At 41.7% G+C, this 24,503-nt stretch overlaps 1 protein-coding gene and 1 non-coding gene across 6 annotated transcripts in view; one reads left to right on the top strand and one right to left on the bottom strand.

Annotated features, from left to right (window-relative positions):
- Positions 1–11,380, bottom strand: part of GK (glycerol kinase) — a 75,654-nt gene extending 64,274 nt beyond the window's left edge. For 2 of the 5 annotated variants that reach the window (XM_020871026.2, XM_020871027.2), the window contains exon 1: positions 11,129–11,379. In XM_020871026.2, coding sequence (XP_020726685.1) covers positions 11,129–11,206 — 78 coding nt within the window. In that variant the 5' untranslated portion in view covers positions 11,207–11,379. Of the gene's footprint in view, positions 1–11,128 lie in introns of all 5 variants that reach the window. The other 3 variants (XM_020871028.2, XM_020871029.2, XM_020871025.2) reach the window with 2 other exon arrangements.
- On the top strand, positions 2,775–2,846 carry TRNAW-CCA (transfer RNA tryptophan (anticodon CCA)). Its single transcript has one exon. It is a non-coding gene; the product is annotated as a tRNA-Trp (tRNA).
- Positions 11,381–24,503: the final 13,123 nt, after the last annotated feature.

Below are 24,503 nucleotides of genomic sequence, written 5' to 3'. Positions count from 1 at the left end.
GTCTTTTTAGATAAATGAAAATCTGTTAAAGGTAACGCTGAAGAGGCAATTCTTCATTCTTTAAGAAATGGTTCCAGATGTAGGAAACTTAATACATCAACCAGTGAATAGTATGGATTTCTTTTAGAGATTAGGAAAACCAAAAATAAAAGAGCTGGATCAGTGTTGATATTGATAGTGTCAGGTTCCATTCTGCACCCATCTTGCATGTAGAAACAGGAATCACAGATGCCCAGGCAGGAAAGCACTCTGTGTAAATTCCTTTGAAGGAAAGTGTAACAATGCATCTCACTCTTATGAGTGCCAAGGAGAGTCGTTACCAGGAAGGAGAGAAGAGGACCGACCGTGGCATCAAGCTGAGTGCTCTCTGTGACATGAATTGGTAACCCTTGATTATTAAACATTAAAACCCATGGAGGAAAGCTACCGAAGAATAAGTGCAGTACTAGCCTCTGCAATTTTAACACCATTAAAATAACGCTTCCTAAAAACCTAACAACTTCTTTCCCAAGTATTATTTTTCACCTGGGTATATCTATATTTAAGTATCACATGACTTAGTCTTTCAGAGTTAAGAGTTTATATTTTAATTAAAATTAACTTTCCCAATCACTCTAATCACAGCAGTAAAGTCACCTCCAATTAAGAAAGTGTTTCCAGGCCTAGGTTTCCTGTGGGAGAAAATTCCTCGCTGAAGACAGACTCAGAAAGACAAAGTAATAAGGGAAAACACATGGTGAGTCTTATTGCTGCTCACCTCTCTACTCACCACACACATCATCTTTTGGTAAGGAAGTGATAAACATAATGAAAACAAGAAGGCAAATTCTCAAGTCCTCTGAGGACATAAAATATCTCACAAGTCAAAGGTTAACCTGACACATCATAAATAAAAGGCAGTTGGCAGAAACCAGTGTAATATACCAGTAATTTACAACTTTAGCATTAGTGTAAGTTCCTAGGATGTCCACTCCATTTGTCCCATTTTATTTTCTAAAGTTTCTCTAGGGCCTGGAATAGTGCCTGGCCTAGAGTCGGTAATTAATAAATATTTGTTGAATATCTAAAACACTGGGGTCTATCAGGTACTTATTAGGAGATACATTCTTAAATCAAATGGGAAATGGTTATATGGCAGAAACTCTAATAGGAAGCCGTAGTTGTATAATGTTTCCTCATATTACTTCTGCTCCCAAAGTCTACAAGTCCCCAAAGGACTCTGGAACAAGAAACAAGAGGGGTAAGATGGGAAGGGGGAAGCAGGCTTGAGAGGGAGGGAATACACATATAATTATGGCTGATTCATGTTGTCGTACAGCAGAAATCAACACAATATTGCAAAACAATTATCCTCCAATTAAATTTTTTTTAAAAAATAAGGTGTGCCTTTTTGGTGGATGGATTCATAAAATACTGCGTCAGTGGACCTAGGGAGCTATGAATGGAGTAGGCTTCCTCTTCCATCACCCCGTAGTTTTAAGTAAGCTAATGTCAGGACCCTCACGCACACACACAAAAATGGATTTAAACGTTGTTGTAATAGGCACAGAAAAGGGAAGGAATCTGGTAAATCCTATCTGGCATATTAGAGAGTGATGTGTGATCACAGAACATGTGGATGTAAGAGGATGAAGTCTGGACCTCTCTACTTCTTTAGAGCTCTGACTCTGAGGAGAAAATGGACATCACCTTTCGGTGTTTGGGATCTGACCCTGTGCACCACTCCCCAGTGTATGGGGCAGGTTTTAGATTTACTATTTCAGAATCTGCAACTTGCTTCGTGGATCACCATCCAACAAAAATATAATGCAAGTCACAAATGCAAGCCACATATAATTCGTAACATAAATTTATAATTTAAAATTTTCTCAGGTACAATTAATCTTAATCACATTTTTTAAACCAATATATCTAAAATAATTTCAACAGATGAGATCAATACAAAATTGATTAGCTTGTCTACTTTTATCAATGCAAAATTGATTAGCTTGTCTACTTTTTTTGTACTAAGTCTTTGAAATCTGGTATAGATTTTATACTTCTGATCCAACTCAATTCAGACTAACCACATTCAAAGTGATCAGTAGCCACCTGAGACCAGTGGCTGCCATATTGGACAGTGAAGTTGTAGAGCAGTGCTTTTCTCATATACCTACGTTCACATGAGTAATTGTAATGAAGCCTCCGGGTTATCCATTTGTCTGCAGGCGGACAAGTATCCAAAGTAAGCTAAGGATGTTTCCATAAGACTCTATGGCTGGTGGGTAGGTAACTCCAATGACAACACATTACCCAGGAGCGAAAATGCTAGTCTGTTCTTTTCAGGCAGATTGCAAAAGACACTGTCACTGAAAGAGGGCAATGGCTATACAATTTGCTCTATCAGATGAGTAGCATGGTCATTCGTGTAAAAACTGTTAGATGGCAAGGGAGAAACACCCGAGTTACAGATGCTCCTCATCTTTTTCGCCCTTTTCAAGTTTGAAACTCAATTTAAAGATTAGTCCAAACTGCAGATGCACAACGGCACAGAACAGAAACTCTCTTTTAAAAAATTCATTTTAAGAAAATTCATTTAAAGGAATACACAAGAGTTTATGGGATCTGGAAGAGGTCTGGGCCAGTGTTCAGTGCCCTCCCTGCATCTCTAGAACCCTTCAAAAGCCGGGACAGAGAATTGTAGCTCAGTCTCTGGACTACACCCTACCTTAGATTTCATATTTTACTGACTTCAGCTTCCAGATTTAAACTCTTCTAGAAGTGCGCTTGGGGCTTCCCTGGTAGCTCAGACGGTAAAGCGCCTGCCTCCAATGCGAGAGACCCAGGTTCGATCCCTGGGTTGGGAAGATCCCCTGGAGAAGGAAATGGCAACCCACTCCAGTATTCTTGCCTGGAAAATCCCATGGACTGAGGATCCTGGTAGGTTACAGTCCATGGGGTCGCAAAGAGTCAGACACGACTGAGCGACTTCACTAAGTCACTAAGAAGTGTGCTTAACCATGGAGTTCCAAGGCAGAAAGCAAAATGACAATACAAACTGAAACCCATGGACCTAAAAGAATGCTCTCTGACTTACCAACTGAACTCCAAGAGATGGGATAGGACTGACAAAACAGGGCTAAGCTCTAGGTTTTCTAAATACCAGAGCTTTTCCAGTACAAAATCATACCAGGACTAATTGTGATGTTTTCATCCATTAAGTAGCAGAGAATACGAAGAGGTTTTCTAATGTAGGGCTGCCTACACTATCAAGAGGAGGAAGGACATCCAACCCACACTTGGGGGGAGTCAGAGAAGTGCTTTCAGAAGACGTAATTTGCAGATGAAGACTGGGAACAGTGGGGAAGGTAGGCTCAGGCAGGGAAAGCAGCTGAGAATGTATGTGTCTGCAGTGATCCATGTAAGATGCCTAGAGGTGTCGTGGCAGCCGTGGGCACTGAATGAAGTGCATTGCTGAGATATTCAGTTTAGGAGGTATAAGTATTTAGATACATCAAGGGCTTGGATCGGGAGGAATGACAAAAAAGGAGGAATACTCAAGGATGACAGGTTACAGGTTACAAGAGTAGGCAGTATTTTGCTATATTCAAATGGATAACCAACAAGGACCTACTTACAGCACAGGGCACTGTGCTCAATGTTATGTGGCAGCCTGGATGAGAGGGTAGTTTGGGCGAGAATGGATAGATACATGTATATGTATGACTGAGTCCCTTCGCTGTTCACTTGAAACCACCCCAACATTGCTAATTGGCTATACCTCAATATAAAATAAAAAGTTTAAAAAAAAAAGAGTAGGCAATGTTACAAAACAAAGGTATGGGAAGAAGCAGTAATTACAGTATGGAAGGGGTAAAGAGATTGCCAGTTTCATGTTTGAGTGAAGACACCCAGCAGTCAGTTGCTAATGTTTGAGATCGTAGCTGAAAGAGATCCATTAAGGGCAGAGACTTGGAACTAGTAGATAAATAAGTCCTGGAGAGCTGATGCACAGCAGAGTGATTAGAGTCAATGGTAATGTACCAGAAACTTCAAAGTTGCTAAGAGACTCGATCTTAATGGTTTCCACCAAAAAAAATAAGTGAGATTTATGTGACAAGGCAGAGCTACGGAGATAATGCTACGGTGGTAATCATATGGCAATATACAAATATATAAAAAAACACAAATGTACATCTTAAACTTATATGACCTTCTGTGTCAACCATATGTCTATTAAAAGAGAAAGAGAGAGTTTTAGAACTGCATGTGAGCCAGAAAGGTAGTTGAGAGCCTCATGCTTGATGTCATATGGAGGCAAAAAGCACAGACCTGGAAGAGCTTGAGCTGGGGGTCAAGCTCAGCCCTATCCATATCAGTATTTTGGTTGTGTTTTTTTGTCTTTTTTTGGGCCATGCAGCACAGCATGTGGGATCTTCCGTGACCAAGAACAGAGACTGAACAGGTGCCCCTGCAGTGGGAGCATGGAGTCTTAACCACTGGCGTGCGTGCTAAGTCGCTTCAGTTGTGTCAGACTCTTTGCCCCTCCAGGCTCCTCTGTCCATGGGGATTCTCCAAGCAAGAATACTGGAGTGGGTTGTCACACCCTCCTCTAGGGGATCTTCCCGACCTAGGGATCGAACCTGTGTCTCTTACATCTCCTGCATTGGCAGGCAGGTTCTTTACCATTAGTGCCACCTGGGAAGCCCTTAACCCCTGGACCACCATGGAAGCCCCATGTCAGCTGTCTGACTTTAACTTTTCTAAGTTGCTGATTTTTCCATCGGCAAAGGACTAAATAATGTATGAAAAGTATTTCACACAGGGTGAGCACACAACATGTATCCAAAAGATGTTACCACTACTGTTGCTATCAGTGCTACTATTTTGATTACTGTTCCTATTATTACTACTACCACCAGCACAGCAGATAGGTGATAAGAGTTTGGATTTATTAAAAACAAAAAGCACCAGTTCTGTATTCATCTCTAAGCCCAAATCATGTTCCAGAGTTTGTTTTTGGTGGGGGAGGGCAATGAAAACCTGCAGAAACAAGTTCAGGTAGGAAAAGAGAAGTTCAGCAGAGTGCTGGCACATCGTAGAAACCCAAAAGATGTTACCACTACTGCTGCTGACACTCACTACTACTATTTCTATTATAAGCAGGAGAATTAGAAGTCATTAGTCCATATTCACCACTGTGCCTAAATTATGATCAATTTCCAGGTTTGGAAGAGGGGGACACTTAAAAACCTAAAACAAGGAAAATTACTTCTATAAGAACTGTTTAAAAAGAACTTTCTGAAACAATGATCACCTTTTTTGTCTCAGCCAAAGGGGAATAGTGGAGACACAAAATACAGTCCTTACTAAGTAACTGTCTTTCAGGCTTGCCTCACCCACCCTGTGACTAACTCAAGCATCCCATCATAAACATGCATTCACTTCCCTCCCCACGTGATTTCCCCACTAGCCTACTCATGCCACACTCTACTGGGTAAGTAAGACATTTTTCAGGAATGCAAACTCCCTCTCTAAAACACCATGATATTATGTAAATCTGTAGCATCTAAAATAAAAATACTAGCTACGAACATGTTACATTGCAAACTTGACCACAAACGGCATCATGGCATCTTCCCAAGGCCAGAGAAGTAAAGAAAACGTAGCAAATGGCATATTTTTCTTTAAAAAGTGAGGTTATATTCAATAGCATATATTTATACATACCTCTAGTATAACTATAGTTGTTCAATCCAACTTCTCCCAAGACCCCATAAGTTTTCCCTTTCTAGTCTTTCAGTCCAAGAGTTCTAGACAACACATCGAGCCCTGGAGGCCTCTCTCTGCTGCTGTCTATTCATGCAACAAGCACCTCTGCTGTTGCTGTTATTTAGTCGCTAAGTTGTGCCCAATACTTTGCGAACCTATGGGCTGTATGTAGCCCACCAGGCTCCTCTGTCCATGGGATTCTCTAGGCAAGAATCCTCCAGTGGGTTGCCATTTCCTCCGCCAGGGTTCTTCCTGACCCATGGACCAAAACCATGCCTCTTGTGTCTCCTGCATTGGCAGGCAGATTCTTTGCCACTGAACCACCAGGGAAGTCCACGGAGCACCTACCAGATGCCAAACGTTGTGTTAAGCTTTAGAGAGGGGGAAAAAAAGATACCACTCTGCCCCTCATGGAAGTCCAAACTGAAGGCTCTAAACATTTATGTTTATGCGACAAGAGGATAAGAGAGGGTGGCAGCCCTCTGATGAGATGTTCTTACCATTTCTGTAATGTGATGGGCAAGGAAGAAAACCAACTTAGTGGGGGCTGGAAAACACAGTTACATTTATTATATAAGAGGGGTCTCAGTCCAGCTGTGGGCCAAATTCATTTTACCAAATTCACTGTTCATTAGTTCCTGTCCCCTAATGGGTGCTTAATATTTATGTGTTGAATACATAAACGAAAGAAAGAAAGCGGAAACCTATCCCTTAACCTTGAGATCTCTAAGTATGATGAGACAACCGGGGCCAAGGCAATGTTTCCTGCCAAAATAAGCATGGAGCTACAATTCAAGTCATTCTTCACAGAAGCTGGCTACTGGAACAAAATGGTTATGCAACCATTATCCACGGTGACTACACCTAAGCCCTGCCCAGGCCCCACTTCATCTGAGTCACAGGATGATCAGAACCAGCAGTACTTATTCAAAAGCAACCTTTAAAAAAATATTGTGAAACCAGTATGTAAGTCTGTTTTACTTGGTGAAGATTCATCTGTGACCATAATCAGAACTGGTAAGTGCCCAGCCTCCTATCTCCCCTCCACAGTCAGTCTTCCACATCCATGGTTCCGCTTCTACAGATTTGAGCAACTGCAGATACAAAGTGTTTTCTAAAAAAGAATTCCAAAATGTTTGAAAAAGCAAAACGTGAAGTTACCCTGTGCCTGGCACCTATGTGCACAACATCTATACTGTATTTACATATATTTACATGTATATACTGTATTTACTCCTTACACAGTATTTACATTGTGTTAGGTTTAAGTCATCTAGAGAGGATTTAAAGCATAAGGGAGGTTGTGCCTAGATTATAGGCAAGTGACATGCTTTTTCATTATGTAAGGGATGTGAGCATCCTACAGTTTTAGTATCCATGGGGGACCTGGAACCAATCCCCTGGATACGGAGAAACAACTGTACTCAGAAAACTGGAGAGCCTACTGAAGGTAGGAGGAGTTAGGCTGATAGGCTTCTGACTGGGAGAGACCTGGACTTGAATCCCAGTTCCACCAGTCACTCTGCAACCTTGGGCACATTCCCCATCATGTTCTAATCACCTGTGTAAAGGAGCTCGATAATACTACCTACATCACAGTTATGAGGATTAAATGGAAAGTCCTCAGTGAGTACCTGACACATCACAGGTACAACACAAATCCAAGCCTTTGTTTTTTTAATCTATTTTATTTTTAATTGGAGGATAATTGCTTTACAATGTTGTGTTGATTTATGCCATACATCAACATCAATCAGCCGTCAATATACACACCTCCCTCAAAAGCCACCCTCCCACCTCCTACTCCATTCTACCCTTCTAGGTGGTAGAATGTCTTTTTTTTAACAGTCAATCTAATGGGGAAACAACAAAGCTACCAAATTAAGGAAGGAAGTTGATTGTTTAAGCTGAAGCTTTTGTCTTATAAAGAAATGGCCCCTCCTTTAAACCTGTTACACCAATTTTCTTTCCAAGAAGTTCCTACGCTGCAATCTGGGTAAACCCCTGCCAAGCCCAGTTCACTTTCCTATCAGACAAGTTGGAAATTTTCCTTTGGTGCAAAACATGCCTAGAGTCTCCAGGTTAAGTCTTTGACTACTAGAGGAAGAAATGAACACATTCTAAATTTGCAGCTCTATTACTAAAAGAGAAGCAATTAAGTAATCAGACATACCCAAGTCAGAGAGGTTTAAGATTTTTTGACAAGAGAAAAAGGAGAATCAGAATTAAAATTCAGTTGACCTATAAAAATCTTTTCAAGAAATATGTGTAAAGTGCTCCCTGTAGAGAAGACAGGTGTTCATTTGTCATGTTGACCAAGACATTTTAAGAAATACAAAGATGAACAAATATCCAAAAGGTGGTTCCTGCTTTAAGTTCAGCAGATATATAATAACACAAAGTAAAGCTGATAAGAGCTATTAACAGAGACATAAAAAGAATGCTCTAGGAAGGGGGAGAAATTCTGAGTAAGGGTTTGAGCAAAGACTTCCACCAAGAGATGGTAACTGAGCCACTATTTGGAGGCAGAACAGAATTCCAAGAAGCAGATATGGGAAAATGGGGAGGAGGCATTTCCCTTGGATGAGAGAACATGAATAAAGAAATCTTGTGTCCTTTGTGGGAGAAAAAAATATAACTGGCATAGAAAAAGGGACAGGGAAGCTCAGTGAGGTGATTGGTCTTGTGAACACTGAATGAGACACGCATATGCAATGAATAAGGGCCAGGAAATTATTTTAATACTTTTCACTTTATAAGCTTCCTTATGACAGTTCTTATCTATTGTATTCTTTCCTGAGAAGGTAAGCAATTATTTTTAAGTCATAATTACGATGTGGAACAATATGACTGGAACAACCCCTGGGGATCACCTTGTGACTGAAGCACTTATTCAGCAAATCTATTATTTGAATTTTGCAGAGTGTGGTTTAGCAACTTCTTTCCTTATAACCAAGGGAGAAAAAAAAAAAAAAACAAAACCCTTTCTAAACCAATGCCAGATTTTTCTCTATTTCACCCAGGATCTCTTCACACAGGTAGTCTTCTATCTACCTCTGAAGCTTTCTTGAAGAGTTGCTTCTCAAGGAGCAGGAAACTTTACTGATCAACTTTTAAACATCACTCTATAAGCAGAATGGGAGCCTTCTGAATGTTCACCTTAGCTTACTCACTGAGATCAAGCCACAGTAAACAGCAGCCGACTTCTTAAAGGCTCCTGCTATTCATGTCAATCACTGAACAACCGACTGTGATAATAGAAGGTTGATTTATTCCTTCCCCACCAATGCAGAAAGACACTCCTCGGGCAACAGAATCTGAGGGGCCAGGAACAACCTGCAGTAGATAAAGAAGACTGCTGGGCTACATGCATGGTAACAGTGTTAGTCACTCAGTTGTGTCTGACTCTTTGTGACCCCATGGACTGTAGCGCCTACCAGGCTCCTCCGTCCATGGCGTTCTCCAGGTAAGAATACATTCCCTTCTCCAGGGGATCTCCCCAACCCAGGGATTGAACTTGGGTCTTCCACATTGCAGGCAGATTCTTTACCCTCTGAGCCTCCAGGGAAGCCCCATGTACAGCAACACTGACAAGTCAAAAGGAAGACCAACACAGTCAGGCTGGCAACTCAAAAGGCAGCCTACAGAGTTAGGAAATATTATACCCACTTTCAGAGAGGGCAAAGGCTGTATAAACTTGGGAACAACTGCCATGTTTGGTTTGGCCCCTACACTCCGTTAGCAACTAGTTGCCAACATGTAAGGACAGGAAGATTTCACTGAAAACGCTTGACTACCAATTTTTCTTAAAGAATCTGAAGCTTCTGCAACCTGAGGCGAGTGTTCCTGCCTGGCAGCTAGAGGCTGTCCCTTTAGCCGGAGTCTGCTCTCCAGCCTTCCTCCTCACTCTGTCTGTCCCCTGCAGGCATTTGTGTGGGCAATTCTTGAATGTGGCTTCAAAACTCAACCCACAGTTAGCACACATGTCTTAATGGTCTTTCTTAATTTGGGAAGATGGTAGTGATGACTGCATACTTGATTAATCAAATCTAGTTAGGTGATCTTTCTTACTTATGATTCAGGGTTACTTTATAAATATTTATATGAAAATAAGACAAAGTGAAACCTGCCCTGTCTGATCAAAAGATAAACAATGTAAGAAACAGGAGAATTAGGTCTTGGCAGCTCAAACCAGAGTACGTCATTAAATAAGAACCAAGCTAAAACTGGACTGAAAGCTTCTGACTTTAGACAAGAGACATGAATATCAAAATGAAGGTACAAATGCAGGTTTTAGTCAAGTGGTCAACTAAATAGAGTTCTGAAAAAAAATATATATATAAGGTATATACAATGTATACATACATATACATACTAAAGAAGACATGAAAACATGAATTGAGACAAAGAAGTGAAGAGGGAGTTAACCAATCATTAAATATTTATATCAACTTGCCAGGTTAGTCAAATGTCCATTGAAAGAATGAGCTCTTAACCAACAACAGTTTATTTCAATTACTTTTAAATGATCTTACTGAACTCAGTACTACATCACTTTAAGAGCAAGTTTCCTAATTGCCCCAAACAAATCAGTCAGCAGAGAGTCACTTAAATAGCACTCCATTATGGCAAAACTCTGCTGTCACACATGGCAAATAAAAAGAGAAACAATCTCCCTGTCACTTTATGCTGTGAAGTGCAGAGAGGACAGTCATCTTTGTAACAGGCAAAGTATTGGAAATGAAATTTACAAAGCTTTGAAATGAAATTAAGATTCCAGTAAAAGCAGTGTAGTGTGACTTTTTCCTAACGTGTTCTGCCACTCGCCAGCCCCTAGCATTCTACCTTCTGCAATGTCTGTGGGAGAGGATGACAAGGCATCATCACGCAAATACTATATTTGTTTGACTGCTCCACAACACGCTGTGTTAGGCTCCGACAACCGTGACACAGCTTCCCCCTATCCAAGGACGTCCTGAGTCGGGCAGGCCAAATGCTTCTGGGGAAGGCTGCAGCAGCGGTCAGTGTGGCCACCTGTCCCCGGCTGCAGGCGGGCCGCTCTGCACGGATGCTCCATGAGTCCTAGCTCCCTTCGGGGGAGGAATCCTTTCATCAGTAGGAGGTCGCTGTCCACCACCGAGGCCAGGGCTACTCAGCTCAGCTGCGGGGGTCGCGAGAGGCCGCGTTCCCCCAGGCCGGGCGGGGCGGCTCCAGCGTGGCAAGTCCCACTAGGTGCCCTTGGCCTCCTCCTCTTGCCCCGTGGCCGGGGCCCCGGGCCGTGGGAAGAACGGGATGGGGACGCGACACCCAGCCCCGGCGTTCTAAGGCTCCCGCCCCGGTTTAGCACCTTCTCAAGTGGCACCCACCCCGGGCTCACCAGAAAGCGCGTCGAGCTGGTGCCCTGGTCCACTGCTCCCACCAAGGGCCCCAAAACTGCTTTCTTCGCGGCTGCCATGAAAACAGCGTGGGGTCGGCGGGCGGTCTCGACCTGTTTCCCTGGTGACGGCGGCGGGCGGGGAAGGGGCGTGCGGCTAGCCTGGAGGGCCTGCAGGCTGGCGGCAGTAGATGGCTCGGACCGCGCTTCTAGCGGCCCCTTTACCGGCGCGGAGCCTTCTCGCCCCGCCCCTCCGGCCCAGGCCCCGCCCCCACTCGCGTTCCCCACGACTTCGGGGGCGGGGCGAAGGGGGGGCGCTGTCTGCCAGGCCGGCCAATGACCGAAAGCGGAAAGAGAAGGAACGTTCAGACAATCTGAGGAGCGTGACGTCATGGGGCGGGGCCTGGGCGCGGTGGAGGCGGTGTCCCGTGCAGCAGGTCACGTGGGCCCGGCGAGCCGGCCGCCCGAGCCCGCCTGCAGCAGGGCCGCAAGGGGAAGCTGGTGCTGCCCATTGCAGCGAGCATCACTGGCCCGCGGAAAGGGCACAAGCCCACCTACGCCCTGGTGCTTCGGCTCGCGGATGAGTTCCAAAATGCAGAAGTGCTTGCCCCACTTGTGGGCTGTGCTGAGCACGGCGTGAGTCACTCTTTGGACCGACCCCGCCCGGCCTTCCCGCGCTTCCGATGCCCCGCCCACTTCCCCGTTCCTCGTCCGACTTAAGAATAATCCCCTTCACTGGGGCTGACCCTAGGTTGTGTCACCTTCTGGAGCAGCGCGAATTCTTCGTCTCTGGAGGTTTTTCAGGGACAAGGAACTCAGAAGTTCTTTCGGTTTAGCGTTTAAGGAAAGCGCTCACAAATCAACCTCCTCAGGTCACCAACTGACTATCCAGAAAGTCCCGGGGCTCCTCCCTGTCCTGACGCGCCCCTGCTCCTCGCCTGACCTCCCTCTGGTGTCCTCTCCCTTACCCGCCATTTCCTCTCCCTCCGTTAAATGCTGTGGACAGCAAAAGGAGAGAAAAGGGGCCTGCTCATCTGACCTTGAATTTACCTTGCTGGGTTCTTTGGGATCCTGTTTTTCAGGAGTTTTCAAGCTCTGGTCCGAGCCCTACTATGAGAAATAGTTAACAAAACAACCCCAGGCATATGTTCGAGTGTGTGTGTGTGTGCACGCGTGTGCATTTATAATTTATATAGTTGCATGTTATATATATTTTATATACTGTTATATATATTCTAAATGTTTCCAAAACAATATTTATCTTTCCATCCTATGCATTCTGTAATTTTGTTATTCTATTGTATATCATCTTGTTAAAATGCTGGTTGAAAAATCACTAAACTGATTTTGTAAACCAGCATGCTCTATCAATTTCAAAAGCATTGTACTATTCCCACTCTTACATTTTTTTGCACCCCAATTTCCTTAATCTCTCAGTGTTCTGGAACATCATTTCTATTTTTTCCCCTTTTGCCTTACTCGCCACCACATCACTTACTCATCTCTTGTGTTTACAGTTTTCTCACTCTTGCTCTGGAAGCAAATTTTCCTATACTCTGTTTAGAAATCAAATTCTAGTGTTCCAGATGAGGCCTACTTCTAGAGATGCTGGACTTGGTTAAGTACTGATAAACTGACTTGCTTTAGGAGTGCAGATAAAACAATGTTTCTGAATTTCCTGGAAGAGGAAAAGATACAGACAGGCAAATGTAGAGGAATTAGGCCAACTTGCCCCAGGTGGAAAACCCTGAAAAATGTTAATTGACTGATACAGATAAAGATTTCCTTGACTCTTAACAGGCAGTAAAAAGAAAGTCACCAAACCTACCACACTGATCCATTAAACAAAAACCCCAGAGCATGTCTACCTTTCACACACTTTTGACTCTCAGATTCTAACAGGACGGCAAATCATTTGTTCAGCAGTATCGTGTGATCAGAATTCAGACGTTTCAGAAAAAGTAGGGCTAGATGTACCCAAGAGCTTCTGAAACTTATTGATCTTGTGGTTCCCATGATAGTCTGTGTGTTCCACATTGTCATTCCTTTACCAAAACAGAACTTATGTCTTTGAGGAAATGTGACTTACGTATGTCTTATCCTGGATGGAATCTAAACTTTGAACCCTTCTTATCTTTAACATAGGCATTCAGAACATCTGCCCAGTGTTCCAGAAACTTAAGATACTTATTGAACCCTTACTGTAACATAATTCACAATTCCTTAAAGACAAATATTCCCATTCTTATGTTGGTTCAATTGTAATTCTTGAACCACCTTGTGGCTTTTGCCTGTATAAGCCCTTAACTCTTTCTCTTCCCCAGAAGAGAACCTGAATCTGTGTCTCTGGAAATGCAATTCAGAGAACTCCAACAAAGCTCTTTGTTTTGCAGCCTTGATATTGATGATTGATACCAAGGGTATCAGTGGGTCTTAAATGGGAGAATCCAGCTCAGCCTTATCTCAACTCCACACCCTAAATATTTACTCTGACTCTCAGAAACTTATTCACTCTCATCCTTTTGGAATCATCCTTGTTTGCATGCTGTTTCTTATCCCTTTAAACCCCAGCTACAGTCTGGAAACTTAAATCTATTATATGGACTTCCCTGGTGGCTCAGATGGTAAAGTTATCTGCCTAAAATGTGGGAGACCTGGGTTCGACCCCTGGGTTGGGAAGATTCCCTGGAGAAGGAGATGGTAACCCACTCCAGTATCCTTGCCTGGAAAATCCCATGGACAGAGGATCCTATTAGGTTACAGTCCATGGGGTTGCAGAGTCAGACATGACTGAGCCACATATAAATATAAAAATCAACCAATATACATTCTGATTCTATTTTTCATACTATGAGAAAAAGTTGGAAATAACTGGTGATGAAAAATTAATCAAGGGACTCCCCAGGAAGTTCAGCAGTTAAAACTCTGTGAGCCTAATGCAGGGGGAGCAGGTTCGATCCCTGGTTGGGCAGGTAAAATCCCACATGCCGTGCAGCATGGGCCCCCCAAAAAAAGAAATTAATCAAAAGTCGATTTAAGAAAGAAATGGAAAATTTTTTTAGCCAATCTGAGGATTATAGCCAAGGAGACCGTCTTTTAGAAAGCTCTAAGGACTGTCAGAAGACAGAGCACAGTTATGTTTTTGAGACTAAAGGTGATATGTCAAATGACATATTGACATGTTTATGCAATCCCTATCTGCATGTAGAAAGCTATTAGTGGGTCATCCTGTTTGCAAAGTTAGGAAGGAATGGTATCTCCTAAGGAAGTCTGTGATGCAGATGCACAATACACATTAAAGGGGACAGAAGAAGCCCAAACAGGCAGAGAATAATATCATGTTTAAATTTTTCTCATCCCTCCATAAAATGCCATAAAATGAATTTAATCTCATCATAACAATGGTCCACGTGAGGTCCAGAGTGCATAAGCGACTTGTCTGAGACCTTCAGTGGTAGAACCAAGACCAGAATTTCCACCTCCTGACACAAGCAGAGTGCCCTATGACAGCAACCTGAGGAAAATTAGGAAGATAAATGGATAAAAAGGAAGAAGATAGGATGCTGGTCCACCCTGATCTCCCCAACACCCACTGAGATTTGAAGGCAAAGCGATAGAAGAAACATTGGATTGGAAAACTAAGGACCTTGGTCTGAAGTTGGCCCTGGCATTTAACACTTAATCTTCCTGAACTTGAGTATCTCATTGCCTCCCATGGCTTTCTTTGGCTTGTTTGTAAAATAAGGGAAAATATCTCTGACATGGGCAGGTTAATGTGAGACTTAAGTAACACAGTGTCTGTGAAAACACTCTACAAGTAGCACAGTTCATCATGAAAGGCAAGATGGAGGCTTACTAGCAGGTGTGCAAATGATTTAAGTAGCTTGAGTCATCGAAAGCTCATTGTGAAATATCTCTGACTGGTACAGCAAGAAATCAGTGTTAACTCCACCCCTCCCCCAAGAGTTTCTGGGTGTTTCACTTATAGTTCTCCTCTAGTTTTTCTTGTTCTTATTAATTTACAAATAATTTATATAAGCAGAAAGGCCACATTTCCTTAGAGAATTTTTTTTTCTTTTTGTCCAGTAACACTTCTTGGTCTTTTCATATGTGCCCGACTTATTTTTTCTAGTCTAGTCTTTTTTGTTTGTTTGTTTGTTTCTCACTGCCTCTTTGATCATAATTTAAATATACTTGATAACAACAGCCAGATTGAGGGCCATCCCCTCCTGCTATGTGAACTGGACAATCTCCTCGCAGGCATGTTAACAATCTAAGTATAACATCACTTTGCCAACAAAGGTCCGTATAGTCAAAGCCATGTTTTTTTTCCAGTAGTCATGTATGGATGTGAGAGTTGGACCATAAAGAAGGCTGAATGTTGAATAATTGATGCTTTCGAACTGTGGTCCTAGAGAAGACTATTGAAAGTTCCTTGGATGGCAAGGAGATCAAACCAGTCATCCTAAAGGAAATTAACCCTGAATATTCATTGGAAGGACTGATGTTGAAGTTTCAATACTTGGGCTACCTGATTTGAAGAGTCAACTCATTGGAAAAGACCCTGATGCTGGGAAAGATTGAGGGCAGGAGGAGAAGGGGGTGACAGAGGAATAGACTGTTGGATGGCATCATAGACTCAATGCATGTGAATTTGAGCAAACTCCAGGAGATAGTGAAGGACAGGGAAGCCTGGCATACTGCTGTCCATGGGGTCACAAAGAGCCAGACAAAACTGAGTGACTAAACAACAACAACAAACTATCTAGCATTATATATCATTTCATGCAATGTTACAGTTATAATAGATATGGTGGTCATTCTCAAACTTTACCTACATTAGAACCACCTAGCAGCGATCCCCAACCTTTCTGTCACAAGGGACTGGTATCATGAATGATAATTGTTCCACAGACCGGGATGGGGTTTGGATTCAGGATGACTCAAGCCCATTACATTTATTGTGCACTTTCTTTCTTTTATTATTACATCAGCTCCACCTCAGATCATCAGGCATTAGATCCCAGAGGTTGGGGATCCCTGATATAGAGGACTTGTTAAAATCTGGGCCCACAACCCCAGAATTCCTGGTTTAGTAGATGAGGTCTGAAAATCTGCATTTCTAACAAGCTCCCAGGTGATGCTCATACTGCTGGTACAAGGACCACACTTTGAGAGCCACTGTCCCATGCATATGCTAGAATTTCTATTTTTCTGGGATTTGGCAAAACTGTGAGATATGAGAAATTTGTCTTCTGACTTGTATAGAACACTTTTGTCCCAAATCTTAGTTCTCTGTTAACAATCAAATAATCCACTTAGAATACTAGTAGTAAAGGTTAGAGGCAGAGATTCTCAAACACCAGTCTGTGTCAGAATCACCTAGGGCACTTATTAAGGATGCAGATTCCTGACCCCTCAAATGCAATGTACAAGGCTCCCTGATACCAGGGATTTTCTCCTGATCATTATTATATCCCTAGGGGGTGGGTGTTCTATAAGTAACTGTTGAATGAATGAATAAATCTATCAATATGATAGACTGTTACATAAGTGGCTCCTAATGAATTGTGCCTGTTGATAATAATGTCCTTGTATTGTACCTTCCCACATTTTGGTGGGGGGTGGTGGTGGTTAAAGTTTTGTTATAGACTTTGCTACTGTATACAAATAAAGGCATACAACTGTTTTAGGTGTGATGGGCAAAGTCTAAGCTGTAAAAAAAGCACTTCAAAATACAGACTTGTGTTTTGGAATACATTGTGTCAGAGGCTGCCCATATTAATGTTTTTGGTATAAAGTGGTAAAATTTCCTTTGATAAGGAGATAAAGCCTCTCCATTACTTTATGGACATTTCCATCTCCTGTAACTACTCTACTATCACTTACCCAAATTAGTGACAACTCATTTCTGTCCCTTCACAGGTACAGAGGACACTGGGTTTGGGCCATGTGACTTTCACAATTAATGGGATATTAGAAAACTTGATGCAGGCAGAGACTTGAATAAGTCTTTGTACAAGAAACATATGCCCTTTTGAAACTGAGCCACCATGCTGTTAAGAAAACCAAACTAACCTACTAGCCAATGAGAAGCCTCGTGAAGGAAATCTATGGCATTTTTTGTTGACCAACACCAGCTTCCAGATACAAGAATGAAATCACCTTGGATGTATTGGCCCCGCCAGAGGTCCCAGCTGATTGCAGCTGCTAAATGAGGGACCAAGCTGAATGAGTGACCTTAGCCAGTATCACCCAGAGCAAGAAAACCAGCTATGTCCAGCTCGTTCATAGAGAGTTATGAGAGATAATAAATAGTTGCTGTTTCTAGGCACTTGCTTTTAGGGCACCAGAGAAATGATATGATGAGTACGTTTTGGTATCATCTCTATTCCTCACAGAATTGAATTCTTATTTGAACTGAATTCATATTTGGTTACAACCGAGACACTGGCTCTTTTGGAAAAGTCAAAGTATTAGCATCCAGAAGCTTTCTCGTCTTCCAAAACCTTTGAACTGATGCAAGTTGAGAAGCTTTCAATTGAAAACCTGTTCGTGATAAGGTTCTAGGCAAGGGTGATACCTGGAATGCCTTTGAAGTCTTGGTTCAGTCTGTTAAACCCAAGTGGTGCTTAAGATGGGACCATGACCTTTGCTTGCTTTGATTTCCTTCTCCCAGCATCTGTTTGGCTCTCTAGGCTCACATTCTCTTATATCCCTCATGCTTTCTCTTTCACATACTTGTTTGCCTTCCCCTCTGCATATGCTCACCTCCAGGCCTCCAGTGGCTAACAGAAGACAGATGTATGCTCCTTTTTATTTTCTGCTTTTGGCTACTATATATAAAGATGGAATTTTCCATGTGGAAAATGCTTAAAGAGATGGGAATACCAGACCACCTTACCTGCTTCCTGAGAAATCTGTATGCAGGTCAACATACAGCAACAGTTAGAACTGGACATGGAACAACAGACTGGTTCCAAATAGGGAAAGGAGTACATCAAGGCTGTATATTGTTACCCTGCTTATTTAACTTATATGCAGAGCACATCATGTGAAATGTTGGGCTGGATGAAGCACAAGCTGGAATCAAGATTGCTAGGAGAAATATCAATAACCTCAGATATGCAGATGACACCACCCTTATGGCAGAAAGTGAAGAGGAACTAAACAGCCTCTTGATGAAAGGTGAAAGAGGAGAGTGAAAAAGTTGGCTTAAAGCTCAACATTCAGAAAACTAAGATCATGGCACCCGGTCCCATCACTTCATGGGAAATAGATGGGGAAACAATGGAAACAGTGACAGACTTTATTTTGGGGGAGCTCCAGAATTACTGCAGATGGTGACTGCAGCCATTAAATTAAATGACGATTGCTCCTTGGGAGAAAAGCTATGACCAACCTAGACAGCATATTCAAAAGAAGAGACACTACTTTGCAAACAAAGGTCCATCTAGTCAAAGCTATGGTTTTTCCAGTAGTCATGTATGGATGTGAGAGTTGGACTATAATGAAAGCTGAGTGCCAAAAAACTGATGCTTTTGAACTGTGGTGTTGGAGAAGACTCTTGAGAATCCCTTGGACTGCAAGGAAATCAGCCCTAAATATTCACTGGAAGGACTGATGCTGAAGCTGAAACTCCAATACTTTGGCTACCTGATGTGAAGAACTGACTCATTGGAGAAGACCTGATGCTGGGAAAGACTGAAGGCAGGAAGAGAAGCAGACGACAGAGGATGAGATGGTTGGATGGCATCACCGACTCAATGGACATGAGTTTGAGCGAGCTCCAGGAGTTGGTGATGGACAGGGAAGCCTGGCGTGCTGCAGTTCATGGGGTCACAAAGAGTCAGACATGACTGAGCGACTGAACTGAACTGATATAAAAATGGAAAAAATATGAATAATGACAAAAATGAGCTCAATGGTGTATATCCACTATTGATACTATGAATAAAATAGATAACCAATGAGAACCTACAGTATAGCACAGGGAACGCTACTCAGTGATCTGTGGTGACCTAAATGGGAAAGGAATCCAAAAAGAGTGGTTACATGTATATGTATGGCTGATTCACTTTGTTCTACAGTAGATAGTAACATTGTAAAACAGCGGCACTCTAATAAAAATTAATTTAAAAAAAGTGAAGTCAGTGGAATCACAATTATGTTCAATATTGTGTTCAATTATGATTAGAAATTATGCATTACATTTATGATCATGGGGCAATGGCTTTTCAAGTGCTCCATTCACACATTCATATCAAACAAAGAAAAGAAAACTGCTTTAGTGACTTTCTGAAAAGTCCCATAGTAGGCATAAAATACATGTTTGGATGAAGGAATTCACCAGTCTCAGTGAGATTACAATCATTCATTTGCTAATTCTTTGACAAAATATGTGTGCTCTTGAAAAGAAAAGGTAATTTTACAGTTTGTTTGCCTAAGTTCCCTATTTAAACTTGACTAGGGAAAAGACGGAGGAAAAACCTATCATTTATCACTCAGTAAAGGCATGTAAGAAAAGAGGAACAATGATATTAATTGAAGTATATTCATTGTTCTTTTAATGGAAACTATTTATTTTTGAAATATTCCACTAAAGTCATCTGTGTCTTTTGGGAAATTTCTATGTAAAGAAACATATGTATGTATTTAAATTTTGGGGGGCCTCATCCCTTTGGCATGTGGGATCCTTGTTCCCTGACCAGGTATTCCCATACCCCCTGCATTAGAAGCAAGGAGTCTTAACTACTGGACCACCAGGGAAGTCCCTGGATTTATTTTCTTAATTAAAGGATTGGAAATATCTTTTCAGATTATCTAGTTCAACTGAACTTATTAGAGTAGGAGAAAATAAAGGCAAGCATCTAAGTTGCTTGTCCAAGGTCACTCAAACACATGAGGTTGGTTACCAAGTGCTGAGATGCACATGTGTGTCTTATGTGTGTCGGCTCAGTCATGTCCAACTCTTTGTGACCCCATGGACTAAAGCCCACCAGGCTCCTCTGTCTATGGGATTCTCCAGGCAAGAATCCTGGAGTAGGTTGCTATTCCCTTCTCCAATGAATTTATTACTATTCATGAAAAAAGAACTCAGAGTATAAGCCAGCCTACAAGGAATCAATAGTACTATTTTCCCCAAATACTGCAAACGTATAAACATTATATATATAAATGAGTAATAACTTTAAAAAAAAAGCTGTGGCCTCTTTTCAGAGTCATTCTACCATACTTTTTGTTCTCCATTCTCCCAAGGCACCATTTCTCACCACTACACAAAACAAAAATCTTCATCTCCATCACCAATCTCTCTACATTATAGAATGAGTAATTAAAAACCGCACAGAAACACCAGATGCTGGTGAGGATGTGGGGCAATGGGACCTCTCATTCACTGCTGGTGGGACTGCAAAATAGTACAGCCACTTTGGAAGACAGAATGGCAGTTTCTTATAAAACTAAACATACTCTTACCACTGGACTCAGCAATTATACTCCTTGGTATTTACCCAGAAGAGCTGAAAACTTTTATCTACAAAAAAACCTGCAGCAGATGTTTATAGCAGCTTTATTCATAACTGCCAAAACTTGGAAGCAGCCAAGATGTCCATTCAGTAGGTGAATGGACATGCAGACAAGAGAATATTATTCAGTGCTAAAAATGAAATTAGCTCTAAAGCCATGAAGAGACATGGAAGGATCATAAATGGACATTGCTAAGTGAGAGCAAGCAAAATGATTTCAAGTATAGGACAATTTGGAAAAGGCAAAACTATGAAGACAGTAAAAAGATCAGTGCTAGCCAAGGGTTTGTGGGGTGGGGATATGTGGGGATGAATAGGTAGAGTACAGAAGATTTTTAGGTTGGTGTAACTACTCTGTATTGATACTATAATGGTAGATACATGTCATTATACATTTGTCTAAACCCACAGAATGTAAACATTAAGAGCAAACCCTACTGTCAACTGTGGACTCTGGGTGATAATGATGGGCCAATGTAGGTCCATCAGTTGTAACAAATGTAGCACTCTGGTAGTGGATGTTGATAATGGGGGAGGCTGTGGGTATAGGGGCAGTGGCCATATAGGAATTCTCTATCCTTCCTGCTAAATTTTGTTGTGAGTTAAAAACTGCTCTAAAAAATCTCTTTAAAAAAAGCTAGAAATACTTCTGATAGATATGGATGGTTCTGTCCCTATTTATCCTCCTCAGCTGACTGTACATTACTGGGCATTTATTACTTTGGTTGAGAAATCACTTTTCCCCTCCATTGTCATTTCGATTCTCTGGTCTTGACCTCCTTTACTACTTTATTTTATTTATTGCAGCACCACATAGCTTGTGGGATCTTAGTTACCCAACCAAGGATTGAACCCATGCCCCTGCAGTGGAAGCTCAGAGTCCTAACCACTGGACTGCCAGGGAATTCCTTCAATCTCCTTTACTTTTGACCGCATTGCTTGCACTGGTGTATTTTCTTGCTTATGATAAAATGAATTGTTTAGAATTCCTTTTAGTTGTATTTTAATGCTGTTGTTCAGTCGCTAAGTTGTGTCTGAGTCTTTTGCAACCCCATGGGCTGTAGCCTGCCAGGCTCTTCTGTCCAAGGGATTTCCCAGACAAGAATACTGGATTGGGCTGCCATTTCCTTTTCCATGTATTTTAATAAGCTTATGAATTTAATACTTTAAAAAAAAAGCTAAGGCTATTTTAAATATTTTGTGAAAACTGGCACAGGATGGAATCACTAACTTCTGGAGGACAGAGGGTTTTTTTCCTTCTTTTAAGACCAGTTGATCCCTAAATCCTTGCTGTTCAAGAGAATTTCAAGAATATTTTGTACTTCCATTTTCAAATATACCTCTTCTCTTCTGCCCTTTATGCCCTTTCCCCTGGTTGCTGGTTCATGACACTAAAGTCCACAAATGGAAATTATTTCTTTGTAGTTCATGTCTGGCTGCCTGGAAATGATGGTAATGTCACAATCTTTGGTTAGGCAACCTAGCAAGAGGAACCTGGTTAAAGGGAAGATAACTTCTATCTGTAAATTAGTATTTGTACAATGAAAAAACTATCTGTTTCTCAGTTCAGGACTTCGTCTTCTTTTGGACAAGGTGATAGGACATCTCTGCCCATTAAAGAGGACTTGCTTTGATGTAATGCCAATGTCCAGATCCTTTGAAATGCCTGCCTATTCTGCAGGTGACAGAGTCCACATTGCTCTATCCTTTAGACATTGCCAGTCAACAAATCTCACAGATAGGGACACCCAGACTGGCATATGTGTTCAGAAATAGAGAACAGAGTGACGACTTTGAACTCAGGATTCACAGCTACGTGGTTACAAAGTTTAAAGGAACAAGCCCCATTTCAAGTGAGGGTTTGGTGGCTTCTTCCATACCCTCAGTGAAGTGTTTTACAGTAGAATAGCTTTTCCTTCTATAAAGCTGTGTTTATTATTTGGGAGCCTTCTCTGCTAACAAATATAAGAGAGCTTGTGACATGGACTGCATTAAGGAAAGACTATTTTCGATCTTTTGATTTTCCCTGTTTAATTCTACTGATACTCTTTTTTTCTAAAGAAGAAAAGGCAGATCATATATTCCAATCAGAGTGAAAATACTCAGATACTTGTATATTTTATAACTATTTTTCTTTCTTTTTTGAAAAAATTGAGGTATAACTGATAACATATTAGTTTCAAGTGTACAACACAACGATTCGACACCTGCAGACACTGTAACATGATCACCACAGTAAGTCTAGTCACCATCCATCACCATAAAAAGTTACTAAAATAATGTTTTTCTTGTGATGAGAACTTTCAAGATCCAGGCTCCTGGCAACCTTGAAACATGCGGAACAATGCCACTGACTATTGTCACCATGCTGCTCACCATCCCCATGACCTATGCTTTTTACAACTGGTAGTCTGTACCTTAGACACCGTTTACCTATTTCACCCACCCCCAAACCTTCCTCACTCCTGGCAACCACCATGTTGTTCTCCACATCTATGAGTTTTGTTTTGTTTCTGTTCTGTTTTACAGATACCACAAGTGAGTGATCATATGGTATTTGTCTTTCTCTGTCTTACTTATTTCACTTAGGATAATGCCCTCAAGATCCATTCATGTTATCACAAATGGAAAGATTTCTTTTTCTTTTTTTGGCCATGACTTGTGGGATCTTAGTTCCCTGACCAGGGAAGAAACTTGTGCCCCCTGCAATAGAAGCATGGACTCTGAACCACTGGATCTCCAGGGAAGTCTCTACATTTAATTTTTTTTATAGCTACTTAGATGAGTGTTTCAGTGGCTTTAGAGTCACACAAGTCTCTGAGTTAAAATCTTGTTATGCAGGAGAAGTTGTAGCAAATTGAAGGTTTTCTTAGACTCACCCCTTTAAAAATACCACTTTCATGGCCTCTGGCCCTTGCTCACAGGCCCTTCTTTAGCAGTAGTCCCTTCTCCTTCCCTGCCCAATGTAGCTTGTTGTGTTTGCTGCAATAATGGCTTCCAATGTGTTTACTCCCCACCGTCTCCAAGCCCTTGCTTAGTCTCCATCACCCTAGGTCTACACTTGACCAGGGGACTTGCTTTGGCTAAAGGAGCAATAGGAACTATGACAAGCAGACACTTAAAACAAGCTTCTTCATTTGGGCCAGGGTTCCCTTGCTTGAAACTTCCCTGGTGGTCAAGTGGTTAAGACTCCATGCTTCCAATGAAGGCGGCACAGGTTCAATCCCTGGTCAGGGAACTATGATTCCACATATCATGTGGTGCAGCCAAAAAAAAAAAAAAAAAAGGAAAAGAAAAACCCACCTAACAATCACCGGGGATGCGAGTGAGGCTATCCCAGATTGTCCAGCCTCAACCCAGCCAGCCTAGACCACCAGGCTAGACCACAAATGTCCCAGTAATCACAAATAATCCACAAAACTGTGAGCTAATTAAAATATTCTGTTATTCTCAGCCCCTAAATTTCGAGATAGTTTGTTATGCAGCAAAAGCTATGTGACACACAGTCTCAATCAGTTTGATTTTCTATCATGTGAGGGAATATCGATCACAGAACTGGTTACTCACCTTTCCTCTTTTTCCATTTTAGACAGTATCTTAGTCCAGTTCTTTAGTTCCAAGGAACAAAATCTATTTAAGTTAGATAATAAAAACTCTATGTGTATATGTGTGTGAGTGTGTGTGCAGGTGCATAAGTGAATATGCTAAGTGGGAGGTAAGTGATGCTTTTAATGACAAAACAGACAACTTCTTATACACAAGACCTGCAGCTCAATCAGGCCTTATGTTTGCTGGTGCCGAGAAGCCTCTGAGAACTGAGTCAACTCTAATTTTCATTTTTTTGGCCTCTC

The sequence above is a fragment of the Odocoileus virginianus genome, chromosome X, assembly GCF_023699985.2.
Source record: "Odocoileus virginianus isolate 20LAN1187 ecotype Illinois chromosome X, Ovbor_1.2, whole genome shotgun sequence".
NCBI lineage: Eukaryota > Metazoa > Chordata > Mammalia > Artiodactyla > Cervidae > Odocoileus > Odocoileus virginianus.
The sequence above is the reverse complement of the archived record's forward strand: the minus strand, read 5'-3'. Positions and strand labels throughout refer to the sequence as shown.